The 17,010-nt window shown below is 34.1% G+C and overlaps 1 protein-coding gene across 1 annotated transcript in view; it reads right to left on the bottom strand.

Annotated features, from left to right (window-relative positions):
• LOC109075845 (hexokinase-2-like) overlaps positions 1-7,597 on the bottom strand; it is a 40,330-nt gene extending 32,733 nt beyond the window's left edge. Inside the window, exons 1-2 of the mRNA XM_042723502.1 lie at positions 7,342-7,597; positions 325-487 (exon numbers count right to left, since the gene is read on the bottom strand). Coding sequence (XP_042579436.1) covers positions 325-487; positions 7,342-7,404 — 226 coding nt within the window. The 5' untranslated portion in view covers positions 7,405-7,597. The remainder of the gene's footprint in view (positions 1-324; positions 488-7,341) is intronic.
• Positions 7,598-17,010: the final 9,413 nt, after the last annotated feature.

Raw genomic sequence — 17,010 nt, 5'->3', positions numbered from 1 at the left:
TATTTCTCAATATTATTGTTTTTAATCTATGCTTATTAAAACAGCCATGGTGAGTATAAGAGAACTCACTTCACACACCACAAACTACCTTGAGAACAGTGAAGCTCTGCCATTATTTTGTTTGCAGGTGTCGCTTGAGAATCTTTTCCTATAAAACACACTGAAATGCAATGAATGCAGCTCAATTGGGCCACTTTTTGAAAATTGAGCTAAAAGTGGCCTATTTTAGCTGAAATCACCCTACGTCTCTAAGAGCGGTTCAAGTGTCCGGATCTGTTCTGGGGTTGTAAATGTGTTGGGCTGCTGTGATCTCATTCTCCTCACCTGTGCCATCGGGTGTGGAGCGGACGAAGGTGGGGAGCATCTTGACGGCTGCGGTCGGGTTCGTGTCTCGGCCCAGTCCTTTATCCATCTCCCTCCTGAAGCGCTTGGACACGTCCATCAGGTTCTCATCGGACAGACGCATGTGATACAGGTACTTATCCACCTGAAAACATAAATGAAGGCTGAGTTTCTCCTCTGTCCTACAGTTCACTGTTAAACTTGTTTTATATCTAAATAAACTATGAAACAGACTCAATTTTGTAGCAAAAGGCTAAAACACACTCCCAGCCCAAAGTTTCTGAACAGTGAGATTATTAACGTTTTTAAAGAATTCTCTTCTGTTCACCAATCCTGCATTTATTTGATACAAAGTACAGCAAGAACAGTAAAATTGTGAAATATTTACTATTTACTATAACTGTTTGAATACATTTTAAACTGTAATGTATTTCTGTGATGTGCAGCTGTATTTTCAGCATCATTACTCCAGTCTTCAGTGTCACATGATCTTCAGAAATCATTCTAATATGATGATTTGCTGCTCAAAAATTGTCTGTATTATTATTATTGTTGTTGTTGTTGAAAACAGCCAAGTAGAATATTTTCAGGTTTCTTTGAAGAATAGAAAGTTCAGAAGAACAGCATTTATCTGAAATAGAAATCTTTTGTAACATTATAAATGTCTTTATCATCACTTTATCAATTCCTTTCTAATAAAAGCATTAATTTCTATAATTTCCTTCCCAAAAATAAAATGATACTGACTCCAAGCTTTTGAACTGTAGAGTGTATAATGTTACAAAAGCTTTTTATTTCGGATAAATGCTGATCTTTGGATCTTTCTGTTTATTAAAGAATCCTGAAAAAAAAATGTACTTAACATTTTTAAATATTGATAATAATAATAATAAATGTTTCTTGAGCAGCAAATCATCATATTATTATGATTTCTGAAGATCATGTGACACTGAAGACTTAACTAAATATTATCAAAATACATCATCTCAACACAGAAAAACATTACACCTTAAAAAATATTAAAAAAAAAACTATTTATACTAAATAGTAAAAATATTTTAAAATATTACAGCTTTTGCTGTACTTTGGATCAAATAAGTGCAGGCTTGGTGAGCAGAAGAGAAAAAACCACTAAAAATTCTAACCGTTCGAAAACTTTTGACTGTTACTGTAGATCAGCATGAAATAACAGGGACGGAAATCAATTTAACGTTTTGTTCAAAATATCATAACACTGTCTGGCTCTGAGCTGCTTCTCTGAAGGCCAGCAGTAAGCTGAAACCATCAGCTTTTTCTTACAGTCATGATACCAGCGGAAGAATCTTTCAGAAGAAGGGGAAGCTGGAATGCCCCGTACTAGATTTCACTCAAAGGTCAGATGGTGACTTCATCAGAGAAGTTCCTGATTGCTGTTATATTTGATGAAGAAAGAGCCTCTGTAGCCAACCTCCTCCCAGATTGTAAAGGAAATGCAGTTCTCTCTCTGAGGTCTGCGGCACAACGTTTAATGACTGACAGCCAAACCAGCTCCGTCCGCAGTTTTAGTTCAATAATGGTTTGGTTCTCTGTTAAATAGCACATATTCAGTTAGCTACAGGAGGTATCTACAGAAAGCATGCGGACAGCATTTACAGTCACACTATTCCGTCTCAGCAGGACAGATGGATTGTCTTGGGAAATACTAAGAGCTACAGCAAGATGTGAAACTCCACAGGCTGTTTTTAGAATATGATGGGGACAGAAGCACCATACAGCTGCCCAACATTAGAAACATGAGGGGTCAAGATCAGATGCTAAACAAATCAACAGATGTTCCCCAACACACAGGGCTCCGGAACAACATGCCTGATCCTCAAAAATATTACAAGTACAACACAACTATAAGATTTATGTGAGAAGTGAAACAATTTATGTGCTATTATGGTTCAGTGTAAACATATTATATATATATATATCTGCTAAATGTAAATATATATATATATATATATATATACGTATATATATATATATATATATATATATATATATTATATATATATATATATATCTATATATATAATATATAATATATATATATATTATATATATTACATTTGACAGTACAGACCAAAAGTTTGGAAAACATTACTATTTTTAATGTTTTGAAAGAAGTTTCTTCTGCTCATCAAGCCCTGCATTTATATTTGATCAAAAATACAGAAAAAAATGTAATATTGTGATATATTATTACAATTTAAAATAATTGGTTTTAACATTTATTATACTTTAAATATCATTTATTTCTGTGATGCAAAGCTGAATTTTTAGGATCATTATCACATGATCCTTTAGAAATCATTCTAATATGATGATTCATTATCAAAGTTGGAAACAGTTCTGCTGCTTGATATTTTTTCAGAACATGTGATGCTTTTTTAGGATACTTTTGACGTGAATAAAAAGTAAAAAAAAAAGAAGCTATGTTTTTAAAATATAAATATTTGTAATAACAATATACACTACTGGTCAGTAATTTGGGATCATTAATTTTTTTTTCTTTCTTTTTTTAAAATAAAATCAATACTTTTATTCAGCAAGGATGTGTTAAATTGATAAAAAGTGAAAAGAAAATAGATTATTAGAATATATATTATTATTTTTTATAAATGCATTTTGAATAAATTGCAGTTCTTTTTAACCTTTTCTTCATCAAATATATTAGACAGCAGAACTGTTTCCAACACTCATAATAAATCAAAATATCACAATCAATACTATCCAGCTTTAATGAGGTACAAAAAGATTAAAGAAATAAGCCATTCATAAGTGAAAATTGAAAAATTCAGCTTTGCATCACAGGAATAAATTATTTTTTTTTAAGTATATTCAAATAGAAAAACTATTATTTTAAGTTGTAATAATATATCACAATATTACTGTTTTTTCTGTATTTTTGATCAAATAAATGCAGGCTTGATGAGCAGAAGAGACTTCTTTCAAAAACATTAAAAATAGAAATGTACTGTATGTGTATATATATATATATATATATATATATATATATATATATATATATATTATATATAGATATATATATATATATCTATATATATATATATATATATATATGTAGCAACACACTTTGATTAACATGGAAAGTACATTATACCCAAGGAAATATACTTTCAATAAACTAATAGTAACAGTAAATATAACCGTAAATATCTGACTCAGTGACTGAACAGCAAGGCCTAGACGTCAGTTACATACTGTAAGTGACAGGACACATAAACAAGTATATAATTAGGTGATTATTATAGTAATAATTATTTATTATAATTAATATTAATATATATTATTATAATTATTATAGTAGGTGACCATACCCAATTAATATTTAAAAAATTTAATATATTTTTTACATGTATTTTCACTTTTCATTATAATTTATTATTTAATGTGCAGTTGTCATTGTAATTACTTTTTTTTTTGTAGTATATATTTATCTGTAGAATACAAATATCTAATCTATTCTATCACCCTAAATGAGATCTGATAGGTATATTTAAAAATATTTTGTATATAACCATATATTTAAATAAAATTATATTCCCTACTTAAAGGGATAGTTCACTCAGAATGAAAATGCTGCCATCATTTACTTGTCCTCAAGTTGTTCCAAACCTGTATAAATTCCTTTCTTCTGTTGAACAAAAAAGACGATATTTTAATTTTGAAGTGCGTAACCATACAGTGCACTTTTTTTTGCACTTTTTTTTAACAAACGTAACAAAGCTTAAAAAACAAAAACCAAAAAAAGAGGAAGAAGCAGCTTTACTGTAGTATTATGATTAGCTTGTAAGAAAAGTGTAAAAGTAGCTTCCCCAACACTAGTCTGATCTGAAATCATCTGATTTAGTTTATCTGGAACCACTTTTAATATGTAAATATTTTGTACATTTCCCCTAAATGACCCAGAAGTATAAATAGATGGTGAAAAATGTTAGCCTGAATGCACTGTAAGTCGCTTTGGATAAAAGCGTCTGCTAAATGTGTAAATGTAAATGTAAATATAATTATTGTGTTAAGACAGATATATTTTAATAACCTCCGGTTTAAACTCTGGTTAAAACAGCATTGAAGATGGTACTTGATTCATTTAATTGCATCTGCTTCCAAAAAAAAAAAAAAAGGTCTTTCTGTGGCATTTTTAAAATCAAACATATATGAAAAATATAATCCTTTGTGCTCATCGAGTGAAAATCATGGCCTGATCATTTTAATTTACTAAAATGCAAAGATTTTAATAATATACTAATCATATATATTTAATTAAATTATCTTTACTGTATTTCATTCAAATCTACTTACTCATTTTTTTTTAAAAAAGTGTTTCCAATGCTAAAACATCAATTAGATATCCATCAAACATCATCAGAAGTGAGAGGTTTAAACTACACTCTCCCAGCTCTATGTAGCTGTCAGAAAAGTCAAGAATTCAAAAAATATCCAGTGTTAATTCAGCCTATACTGCATTATAAGTGGTTAAGGACATTGCTCAATTATAGGTCTACAATAACGATGAAAAAGTAATTACTTCAATGATTTTCCTGCCCTGTGGTCAATTCTATTTAGGACTGAACTCCACACCTTTCTAATTACACACCAATTTCTACACCAGCATCACGTTCCTCCTGATTCTGACCCCACCGCACGCAAGGCCAGACAGCTCTTCAGCGCAGTGCAGAATGTATTCACACAAAAGCTACGCAGAAGAAGAGAGGATCGTTAAGAGGAGCAAACTCTTTTCATTTCTCCACTCTAGAGCTCAAGATAAGTGTGTAATAAAGGCAGGACATGAAGAAGGTCAGAGTGTGTGCAATGAATGATCGAACTTCCTTCATGTACAGCTCCATAAATACAACACAGACAGCACGCCGCAGCATAAATCAGCAGAGCTCAGAGCGGATAACTGCTTATACAACCAACCTACAAAACACTGACAGAAAGATCAGGGCCTACTCGTACCCCAGAGAACACATACACACTTGAGACACACTTCTTTTCTTTTTTTGCTGATATTACATGAGTTTAACAAAATAGTCCCTTTTTTAATAGCTAAGTTTCCATTCAAGTTGTGAATGTAAATATCACATAAAACATTTGATAATACGCACCGTTTCCATCCTATGTGTTTAAGTGAACAAAACTGTCAGTTCCAGAGATATCGATGCAAATAAAAAAGAAAAATGAAATGCAATAATAAATGAGTGCACCTCAGATGAAATGCAACAAGGTAACAGCGTCAGCTTATCTCACGCTCGCTCTCAGACGCCTGATGTTTGGGGACACAAGATAACGTGACAGTGTTTGTGTAAGACAGCTCTGAGAGGCAATTACACCAAATCAGTCTTTAGCTCAAGCATTTCAGGATTATTAAAACAACGTTTGAGAGGGTGTGCAATGAGTCTGGTGCTCTCAGTCCAATCATCCAATCACATGATCTGTTGAGAATAAGTTTTTATTGCACATCAAGGAATTTATTCGGCACGTGAGTTTCCATCGCTGTTAATCAACCTCGACTGAGCACATACACTTTCAAGATTTAAAGCAGAAGTCGCCGCTTAAGTTGTTTTTTAAGAGTTTAAACCAGTGTTGGGAAGGTGACTTTGGAAATCGATTACAAGTTAGACTTCTCATTACATTTTAAATAGTGTAAGTTTCAATTACGTTAATAATGTAACTGATTACTTTTGATTACTTTCTGATCACTTTTCTAAATTTCTAATGAATTTTTTATTCAAACTTGTACAGCATGCAGGGTTAACCTCACAGCAGTGCTCAACTCTGATCACTGTCCGACTTTCAGAATCACTCATCACTTCAATTAAGATTATAATCATTTAATTTAACCCACAGCCGCCACAAAAGCAGATTTTAGCACATCTTTTTACTTTGAGAACATTCTGAGCTTAAACACAGATTTTAGACAATAAGATATAGTTTATGAAACAGTTTTTGAAATCAAATCTTTGCATAACTATGACACCGGCATTTAACCGTTACTCTTAAAAAAGAAAGAAAGCATACACATAAACCCAAATAGGAAATAAAACAGTTATTGTAAACATGTCCTAAACTCCTGAAACACGGGTGTCTCATATTTTAAAGCAGTGCAATTTGGGAACAAAATCAATCAAATCTGTAGGTGTGTGAAAATAATCATATGTAGCCCCCTGTACTTTTTTTTTTCTCAGTAACTGTAACAGAATACAGTTACATTTATTTTGTTATTAAATTATGTAATGCTGTTACATGTAACTACTTTCTCCCCGATACTGGTTACAGTGTATCCGGGGTCACTGAGGTCACGCCACGGTTTTGCTACAATGAAACACTCTAAAGTCGCGCGAAGAGGAGTGACACGTGACCGGCAGGGCTCTAGAGGTTCAGGTTACCGTGGCAACGCTCACGCGCGCGCTACAGTTGCGTCGTGGCAAGCAGGAAGCGGCACAAAAACTCGCCTGGCAAGTTTCTCCAATATCATTTTTGTGTTTACTATCAATGACTTTCACAGCCCATCGTTCCCACTGACGGCCTGACAGTTATGATGTATAACAGAAACACAAACGGACGCGAATAGCATCCAAGCTTATCAACTCTCAAACTACGCAGGCTCTTTGTAAGTCTCCTTACTTTAAAAACGCGGAAACGGCTGACGCACGGAATAAACGCGTCACGATGTCGGAGAACTTGGGATAGGAAATCAATAGAACGGAATAGTTTTTTATTGAATATCTGAGCCCTGAGTCTGCTATCAGTATGATTATGCTGTTATCTTTTGTCCAGTGCTTTAACACAGACCTCTCTGACACAAACACGTGTGTGTGCTCGAGGATGTGAACCCGTTACAATAATAACAGATTAACCGAGCGACAGCGATATCCACTCATCCATCGGCCTGATCAAGTCCATATACCGTGTGAAACGGTGATAAACCGGCTGCTGTAGCATACTTACTTTCTGGACGTGGTCATGGTGGAGCTCGGTGAAGTAGTACGCCAGTAAATGAGACGCGATCATCGTCTTCTGTCTGCTCTGAGAGGTCTCTTAAACTACTGGAAAGTGCTGGATGTGTTCTCAACTGATTGTAAGTCACTTCTGGCGTGTGAGCATGTTCTTCAAGTTTCTTAAACTCTTTCTTGAACTCGTGCTATCCGGGAAGATGATGCTGCGAAATGACGTCACCATTAATTCCACCCTCTTCACGCACTAGTAATTTGAGTAGGCTGACGTCACCGAGATTCTTGCCGCTGATTGGCCACGAAGAAGGCAGTGTAAGACTTTAGAGAGTTTGGAACTCCCCCGCACCCAGACTCTCAAGATATCACTGTAAATATCAAATACATAGAATATTTTTACATTTATAAAATGTTAGGTGCTTTTTAAGTACTTTTAAATAAAAGTTTAAATGAGTTTTTTTTCTTTTGTCATTGGAAGCTCAAGTGAAACACAATAATATGCTTATTTAGTGTTTATTTGATGTATTTGGGAATAAATGCATGCAATGTATATTTGGTCTAGGCTGCAGCAAGATTAAAGATTCATAGAAAACATCAAAATTAAGTGAGTTTTAACTTAAGTTTAAAAAAAGAGGGGGTAAAGGGGTAAGAAACAAACTTAATTCAAGGGAAAATGTTTATTTTCACCCCTTGGTTTCTCAAGTAACTGTTTCTTGATTTAAGGAATGGATGTATATTTGTACTGGAAATAGTAAGAAAACTACTTTTTGTACTTTTTTTATGTGAAGAATTTATAATTAACTCACTTCTCATCATTTAAATAATCCATACATCATCTGTATAACTTGACCCAGTGTTCTGGAAGCTTGAGACACGAAAACAAATTCCTTGTATGTGCAAACCTGGCAATAAAGCTCTTTCTGACTTCTGACTGTGTATCTGTGCAACTAGGCACGTCTCCCTTTGAGCATGTTTCGTAATTTCCAGCAGTAGTTTCATTATGACTGGTTTTTCACTGCAGCAGTGTCTTGATTTCAAGAAAAAAACCTATTTGAACTTTGTGTCCAAGGCATGGAAAAATGAGACATTAGCCCATGAGTAATTGTGAATATGGGAGATATATTCTCTGATTACTGTCCAGCAGACAGAGTTTGAGATCGATAACTGAGTGAGGTCATATTTTATTCACTCTCACACCACTCCAGCTTCAGATCATTCAGGTGCTTGATGGACAGTTCGGTGATTTCATGATGCATCATTGACTTGTACAGAAAAGGACAGAATATGCAGTAATGAAGCTGAACAGTTATTCTTATGAATGAACTTTGCTAGGAATATTTCCAGGAATATTAAGAGACTCTGAAGTAAAGTACATAATTAATTATAAGTATGCAGTGTCTTTTTTAACCACAGTGCATTGCACAAATGACTCAAGCAAAAGATGAATTTCCATTTAACTGATTCATAAAGGATTATTTTAAGGCGGGGATAAGTTTACTGAAGAATATTGAGCTCATTTGTGTGCAAGTGTACGTGTGTAATTATCATCAGTGAATATATGACCAGAGACACTTCCCATTTCACTGAATGAAGAGGTTTAGATAGATTTTGAAGTGTGTCTTTTACTACCAAGTGAAAGGGAAGAAATGCAAAAATAAATACAAATGCACGCATGAAGATACAAAGTTTATGCAAATGCAATCTGCTGCATTTATGTTAGTATTTTGTATGCTGCAAAAATATGACCTGCCAGATATTAACAGCTTTCAGATAGCAGGTTGTTGTTTTTGTTATTCAGTGAAAACTAAAAATCTTTTGCTAAGATTTTGTAAACAAAGGAAGAACTCAATGTCAGGCTGGTTATTTTAATGAAGAATTAAATCAAATTATTGTTTACTATTATTTCTCATAACAATGCATTACTATTATTATGTCCAATGTTATGCTGATATAATTTATGATGATATTAGATTAACTTTACTGCCAGCAGAATAAAAGTCTTCAAAATCTTCAAAAGAGTTTCAGTGGAGTAAAATGCATTGACAGAAAGATATTGCCGATATTGCAGCAAATCATCGCAGGTGGCATGAGTTTGAAATAGAGTCTTTTCATCAGTAAGTCAGCCAACGTCTAGACAATAGATTTTAAAATATGATCAGTTTAAATGCTATGTCTGTTCACACAGATACAGTGAATGATGCACTGCGCTGAGAGATTGTACATGTAATGTCACACATGTAATGAGTGGGATGTTTAGTCCACTAGGTGGCAGTAATGGATTGAAGTCAAGTGCATTTGATAAGGAGAGGTGTGGTCATTTGTATATGATGGATGTTCCAAGTGGAATAAAGACGCCAGCACCAGTAGTACCTCTTTATATTGGTTTCTTGTCTGGTTATTGACTAATACATGGTACCAGGAGTGGGGTGTGAAGAACGCCATGGCCTCAATTGACCTATCGGTAAGCCCCTCCCCTCGAACTTTTATTTTATTCTATTTCCTAAACCCAAACAAAACGGAGCAAAAGCATTCACCCTCAATCCCAATCAAGACAAAAACTTTATTTTTCTGGTTGTCATACTCTCATTAAGTTACAATTTTCATCGGCTCAAGCAGAATGTTAATGTCATCTTGTGCTTTAGCGAGGTATCTCTGGCTAAAAGTAGCTAATGTTAAAGTTAGTGAGTCCATACAAACCTAAATAGCGGGCTGTTCTCTTGTACAGTGTAGGGCAAAAACACATAAACAAAGCTCTACATTTACATCTAAGTGGATTGTTCCTCTTGTGGCTAATGGGACAATAGTACCTTTTAAGTTAGACACTGGTGCAAAGGTCAGCTTAATTAACATCAGAGATGTGAAAAAGCATTGAAAAAAAAAAACCTAATTCAAAAACGCACAGTTCCCCTTAAAGCCTATAATGGACAACCAATTGAAACACAAGGAATTTGTAGACTGAAGATACAAGTCAAAGGAAAGACACAAAATGTAATGTTGTGGTTCCCAGTGGCCATGAATCTCTTCTTGGAGATAGAGCATGTGAAGACCTTCAGCGGGTTAAACGAGTGTATCAAGATAACAAAGAGCATGTAGTCGTTCACACTGTCTGTGACCGTGTTACTGACATTGTTAATCAGTTCCCAGATGTTTCTGAAGGTCAAGGAACGCTTCCATATACTTACAAAACACAACTGAAGGATGACGCTACACCTGTTACACACGCTCCTCTGCGTGTTCCTGTCCCTCTGCGAGAGCCCTTGAAGCAAAAATTGGATCGTACGACTCAATTAGGAGTCATTCAAAGGATGGAACAACCAACTGATTGGGTAAAACTCCATCACGTGTGTGAAAAAACCTAATGGTGAATTAAGAGTGTGTCTAGATCCTAAAGATCTTAATGACAACATCAAACGAGAAAAAAAAAAACTGCCAAAACCACACATATGAGAGCATTGTTACTTAATGACAAAGAGTTTGTGTGGTCTTTCGTACATGATCAAGAATGGAAGAGGTTAGAAGAGATTCTGACTCCTGAACCTGTTTATGATAAGAGATCTCGGCAGCTGTAGCTCTTTCTGAGCAAGATGTGGTTAGAGTTGAGAAGCTAACAGGATGGAGAAAGATAGCTGTTGTTCTAAAAGAAGTAAATCCAAGGTCATATCTTATTCAAACAGAGTGCTAAGGAGAAATCAGAGGAGTTTGCTGAAGTCTGCACAAATCTGTAAACCAAATATAGAACTTTCTCCTTTGGATGAGCTAACTTCTCGTGAAGTTGAGAAATCTTCTTCAGAAATGCGCTCTGTTGCTGTGTCTCTTCCTGTTGCTGAGTCTCTTCCTGAGTTCGGCTCTCTGAACTGGTTTCATCTGTACCAAAGAGGTTATGAATATGCACGATATTGTTATCGTGAGCACTTCTAAATACCGTGAATAATTATATATTACAAATTATTCAGAATTTGGAATGCATTTTAAGAATACTTCTCCCAGAACCGCTGTATGCTGCTTGAAAGACACGTGTGTGCTCTGATGTAAACAAACACACGTGAGAAGCACATGGAGGAACACGTGAGAGACGCGCTGAATGAAAGCACATTCACTCTCTGACAGCAGATGGCGCTAAACTGCAGAAAATGCAGACTGAAAAACCCCATAAATAAAGCAGCTGCTACTTTCTAAAACATATTTAAATAATTTTAAATAACCATTCAGATTTGTGGATTATCTATGATGTTCATCACAGAGCCAAATATTTAAATATTAAGACTTAATAGGCTATTTATTTTCAAACTTTTTTTTTTTATTTTAATCTGGACTGCAATATGCCCTAGATATTGTTTGAAAGTGTTTTGATTCTTTATTGTTCATTCACACTTTACATTAGGGCTTCATTAGTTAACATTAGTTAATTCATTAGTTAACATAAACTGGTAATGAAAAATTCTTTTGAACATTCATTAATCTTAGGTATTCCAATATTTAATAACACTTTGTTAAAATCAAAAGTTGCAACTGTGTTATTTAATGAGCTAACATAAACTAAGACTTTTTTTAACAAAGATTAATAACTTCTGTAGCAAATGTAGCTATTGCTGATTGTGAATGTTAATGCATTAACTAAGGTTAACTAATGAGCTCTTATTGTAAAGTGATAACTATGGGTAGGGATATAGTGTTATCAGATTTTCCTGTTGTGATTAATTGCTGATGCATTTAACACGGTATACGGTATTATCACAATATTTAGTTTTAAAAAAGTGGTCATAATACAGTATAACTGGTTAAATAACTTTTTTCTTATAACAAAAATAACTAAGCATTTAAATACAATAAAGCAATACAGAAAAATATATAAAGTTAAAAGTTTTACACAGATTAAAGTGCAAAAGAACTATAAAGACCCATACTCAAGTGCATTTGATAAGGAGAGGTGTGGTAATTATGAATAAAGACGCCAGCGCCAGTAGTACCTCTTTATATTGGTTTATTATCTGGTTATTGACTAATACAGTTTAGCTTTTTGAAGGAATCTGTGAGTGCAGGTGAGATGAGCAGCAGGAGGCTCGGGCTGTGGTGGGGCTCCTGAAGGTCCCAGAGCGCGAGCTTATGGGCGATATTTTATTACGCGACAGCGCTGAGCCTTCGCTTCCAGTTCACATCAATATCGGTACATTTACACCGCTTGGATGAGTGTGTGTGTGTGTGTGTGAGAGAGAGAGAGAGAGAGAGAGAGAGAGAGAGTGTGAGGAGAGTGTGTGAGAGAGAGAGAGAGAGAGAGAGAGAGAGAGAGTGTGTGTGTGTGTGTGTGTGTGTGTGTGTGTGTGTGTGTGTGTGTGTAAGCATCATTTGTTCCTCACACTTGTACATTGCTGCCCTCTTTTGGCGAGTGAAGCTCTTTTATTCCCGGTCAGTTATGATGCTCTTTTACAACTTCAGATAATGTTTTCTTTTTGTGCTGATATGCTGCAGCTCTTTTGGAGGGAGATGCAAAACTGGTTATGTTCCAGGATGTTGATATATATAATATAAAAAAATAAATAAATGACTAAATAAATAAGTTTTGTTTTGTTTTGTTTTTTAAGACCAGTTTGTTCCTCCACTCTATTTTCAGGTAATTCAGTGTTCAAATATTTATAAAATGTTTGTGATTGTGGAGAGGGAATAATCAGCTTCATTTGAATGAGCAGAAATATGCCGTCAGGTGCAGTTGATTTTTATAGATTTAGAAATAAGAAAGGTTTATAATAAGAAATTCTGGAACCTTGTAATGTAAATCAGTGCTCAGTCTTTAAAATATCAATAGAATAATTATCATAAAATGTGCATGAATAAGTTTCAGCTGTAGTCTAAATTTCTCAATAATATGTCTTGGTAAAGTTATTTTAAATGCTTAGTTTTATGATCAAAGCTCTGTAGTTTTTATTGTGGGGACAAAATATATAATGCAATACAAATATTCCTCAATCCTGATATCATATTTAATACTTTCATTTCAACATGATTTTTCTGATCATTGCTAAAAAGCTAATAATTAAATCTTAAAAATGTGCAATAAAAATCATTTAAACACTTAAAGTATAAATATTTTACTTTTACCTATAATGTCATTTCTCTCTTTTTTATTTATTTATTTATTTATTTTGTTGTTGTAATTATCCCATTAAAAATCCCATGAATAAACCAGTAACTCTAAGCTTAGGCTAGTAGTAAGTATACAAAAATTATAATATGAAAGTTTTTAGATTTGACTATATGTATGATTTCTGAAGATCATGTGACACTGAAGACTGGAGTAATGGCTGATGGAAATTCAGCTTCAATCACAGAAATAAATTAGATTTTAATGTATACTAAAATAGAAAAACGTTATTTTACATCTTAATAATATTTCACAATTTTTTATTTTTTTCCCTGTATTTTTGATCAAATAAATGCAGCCTTGATGAGAAGAAGACACTCCTGTAAAAAATATAAAAAATTGTTCGGATACCAAACTTTTGACCTGTTGTGACAAAGAGAATGTAGTCGTTCACACTGTCTGTGACCGTGTTACTGACATTGTTAATCAATTCCCAGATGTTTCTGAAGGTCAAGGAACGCTTCCATATACTTACAAAACACAACTGAAGGATGACGCTACACCTGTTACACACGCTCCTCTGCGTGTTCCTGTCCCTCTGCGAGAGCCCTTGAAGCAAAAATTGGATCGTACGACTCAATTAGGAGTCATTCAAAGGATGGAACAACCAACTGATTGGGTAAACTCCATCACGTGTGTGAAAAAACCTAATGGTGAATTAAGAGTGTGTCTAGATCCTAAAGATCTTAATGATAACATCAAACGAGAAAAAAAAATCTGCCAAAACCACACATATGAGAGCATTGTTACTAAATGACAAAGAGTTTGTGTGGTCTTTCGTACATGATCAAGAATGGAAGAGGTTAGAAGAGATTCTGACTCCTGAACCTGTTTATGATAAGAGATCTCGGCAGCTGTAGCTCTTTCTGAGCAAGATGTGGTTAGAGTTGAGGAGCTAACAGGATGGAGAAAGATAGCTGTTGTTCTAAAAGAAGTAAATCCAAGGTCATATCTTATTCAAACAGAGGATGGGCAAGTGCTAAGGAGAAATCAGAGGAGTTTGCTGAAGTCTGCAGAAATCTGTAAACCAAATATAGAACTTTCTCCTTTGGATGAGCTAACTTCTCGTGAAGTTGAGAAATCTTCTTCAGAAATGCGCTCTGTTGCTGTCTCTTCCTGTTGCTGAGTCTCTTCCTGAGGTTTGGCTCTCTGAACAGTCCACTGAACTGGTTTCATCTGTACCAAAGAGGTTATGAATATGCACGATATTGTTATCGTGGGCTCTTCTAAATACCGTGAATAATTATATATTACAAATTATTCAGAATTTGGAATGCATTTTAAGAATACTTCTCCCAGAACCGCTGTATGCTGCTTGAAAGACACGTGTGTGCTCTGATGTAAACAAACACACGTGAGAAGCACATGGAGGAACACGTGAGAGACGCGCTGAATGAAAGCACATTCACTCTCTGACAGCAGATGGCGCTAAACTGCAGAAAATGCAGACTGGAAACCCCATAAATAAAGCAGCTGCTACTTTCTAAAACACATTTAAATAATTTTAAATAACCATTCAGATTTGTGGATTATCTATGATGTTCATCACAGAGCCAAATATTTAAATATTAAGACTTAATAGGCTATTTATTTTCAAACTTTTTTTTTTTTATTTTAATCTGGACTGCAATATGCCCTAGATATTGTATGAAAGTGTTTTGATTCTTTATTGTTTATTTACACTTTACATTAGGGCTTCATTAGTTAACATTAGTTAATTCATTAGTTAACATAAACTGGTAATGAAAAATTCTTCTGAACATTCATTAATCTTAGGTATTCCAATATTTAATAACACGTTGTTAAAATCGAAAGTTGCAACTGTGTTATTTAATGATCTAGCATGAACTAAGACTTGTATTTTTTTAACAAAGATTAATAACTTTTATTGTGAATGTTAATACATTAACTAAGGTTAACTAATGAGCTCTTATTGTAAAGTGATAACTATGGGTAGGGATATGCAGGTATCAGATTTTCCTGTTGTGATTAATTGCTGATGCTTTTATCGCGGTATACGGTATAATCATGAAATTTAGTTTCAAAAAAGTGGTCATAATACAGTAAAACTGGTTTAATAACTTTTTCTTATAACAAAAATAACTGAACATTTAAATACAATAAAGCAATACAGAAAAATATATAAAAGGTTTACACAGATTAAAGTGCAAAAATAACTGTATAATAACTATAAAGACCCATACTCAAGTGCATTTGATAAGGAGATGTGTGGTGTGTGTGTGTGTGAGAGAGAGAGAGAGAGAGAGAGAGAGAGAGAGAGAGAGAGAGAGAGAGGAGAGAGAGAGTGTGTGTGTGTGTGTGTGAGAGAGAGAGAGAGAGAGAGAGAGAGAGAGAGAGATAGAGAGTGTCTGTAAGAGTATGATTGTGTGTGTTTGTGTGTGTGTGTGTGTGTGTGTGTGTGTGTGTGTGTGTGTGTGTGTGTGTGTGTGTGTGTGTGTAAGCATCATTTGTTCCTCACACTTGTACATTGCTGCCCTCTTTTGGCAAGTGAAGCTCTTTTTCATTCCCGGTCAGTTATGATGCTGTTTTACAACTTCAGATAATGTTTTCTTTTTGTGCTGATATGCTGCAGCTCTTTTGGAGAGAGATGCAAAACTGGTTATGTTCCAGGATGTTGATATATATAATATAAAAAATAAATAAATGACAAAATAAATAAGGTTTTTTTTTTTTTTTTTTTTTTTTTTTTTTAAGACCAGTTTGCTCCTCCTCTCTATTTTCAGGTAATTCGGGTCATGTTTTGCTCACTGAGAAGTGTTCTGCAGTTAGGGTTAGGGTTTTGCTGGAGACTGAATGTTCTGATCTCTGGAAGATAGAGGACGTGAGTTCATTAATCGTTCCCTCCAAGAAGTCAGAAATCTGCTTTCAGATGCAGTAAATGCTTGCATTCTGATGCCACGATGTACAATAGGAATAATAATATTGTTCAAAAGTCTGGGGCTGGGGGGATACTTCTTAAATCTTTTTGAAAGATGCACAGTAAAATTGTGAAATGTTACAATCTGAATAAGCGTTACAAATATTTATAAAATGTGTGTGATTGTGGAGAGGGAATAATCAGCTTCATTTAAATGAGCAGAAATATGCCGTCAGGTGCAGCTGATTTTTATAGATTTAGAAATAAGAAAGGTTTATAATAAGAAATTCTGGTAGCTTGTAATGTAAATCAGTGCTCAGTCTTTAAAACATCAACAGAATAATTATCATAAAATGTGCATGTCTAAGTTTCAGCTGTCAGTCTAAATTTCCCAATAATATGTCTTGGAAAAGTTATTTTAAATGCTTAGCTTTATGATCAAAGCTCTGTAGTTTTTATTGTGGGGAGCAAAATATATAATGCAATACAAATATTCCTCAATCCTGATATCATATTTAATACTTTAATTTCAAATGTTTTTTCTGATCATTGTTAAAAAGCTAATAATTAAATCTTAAAAATGTGCAATAAAAATCATTCAAACACAAATACATATTTTACTTTTACCTACAACGTCATTTCTCTTTTTTAAT

The sequence above is a fragment of the Cyprinus carpio genome, chromosome B5 (assembly GCF_018340385.1).
Source record: "Cyprinus carpio isolate SPL01 chromosome B5, ASM1834038v1, whole genome shotgun sequence".
Classification (NCBI taxonomy): Eukaryota; Metazoa; Chordata; class Actinopteri; order Cypriniformes; family Cyprinidae; genus Cyprinus; species Cyprinus carpio.
The sequence above is the reverse complement of the archived record's forward strand: the minus strand, read 5'-3'. Positions and strand labels throughout refer to the sequence as shown.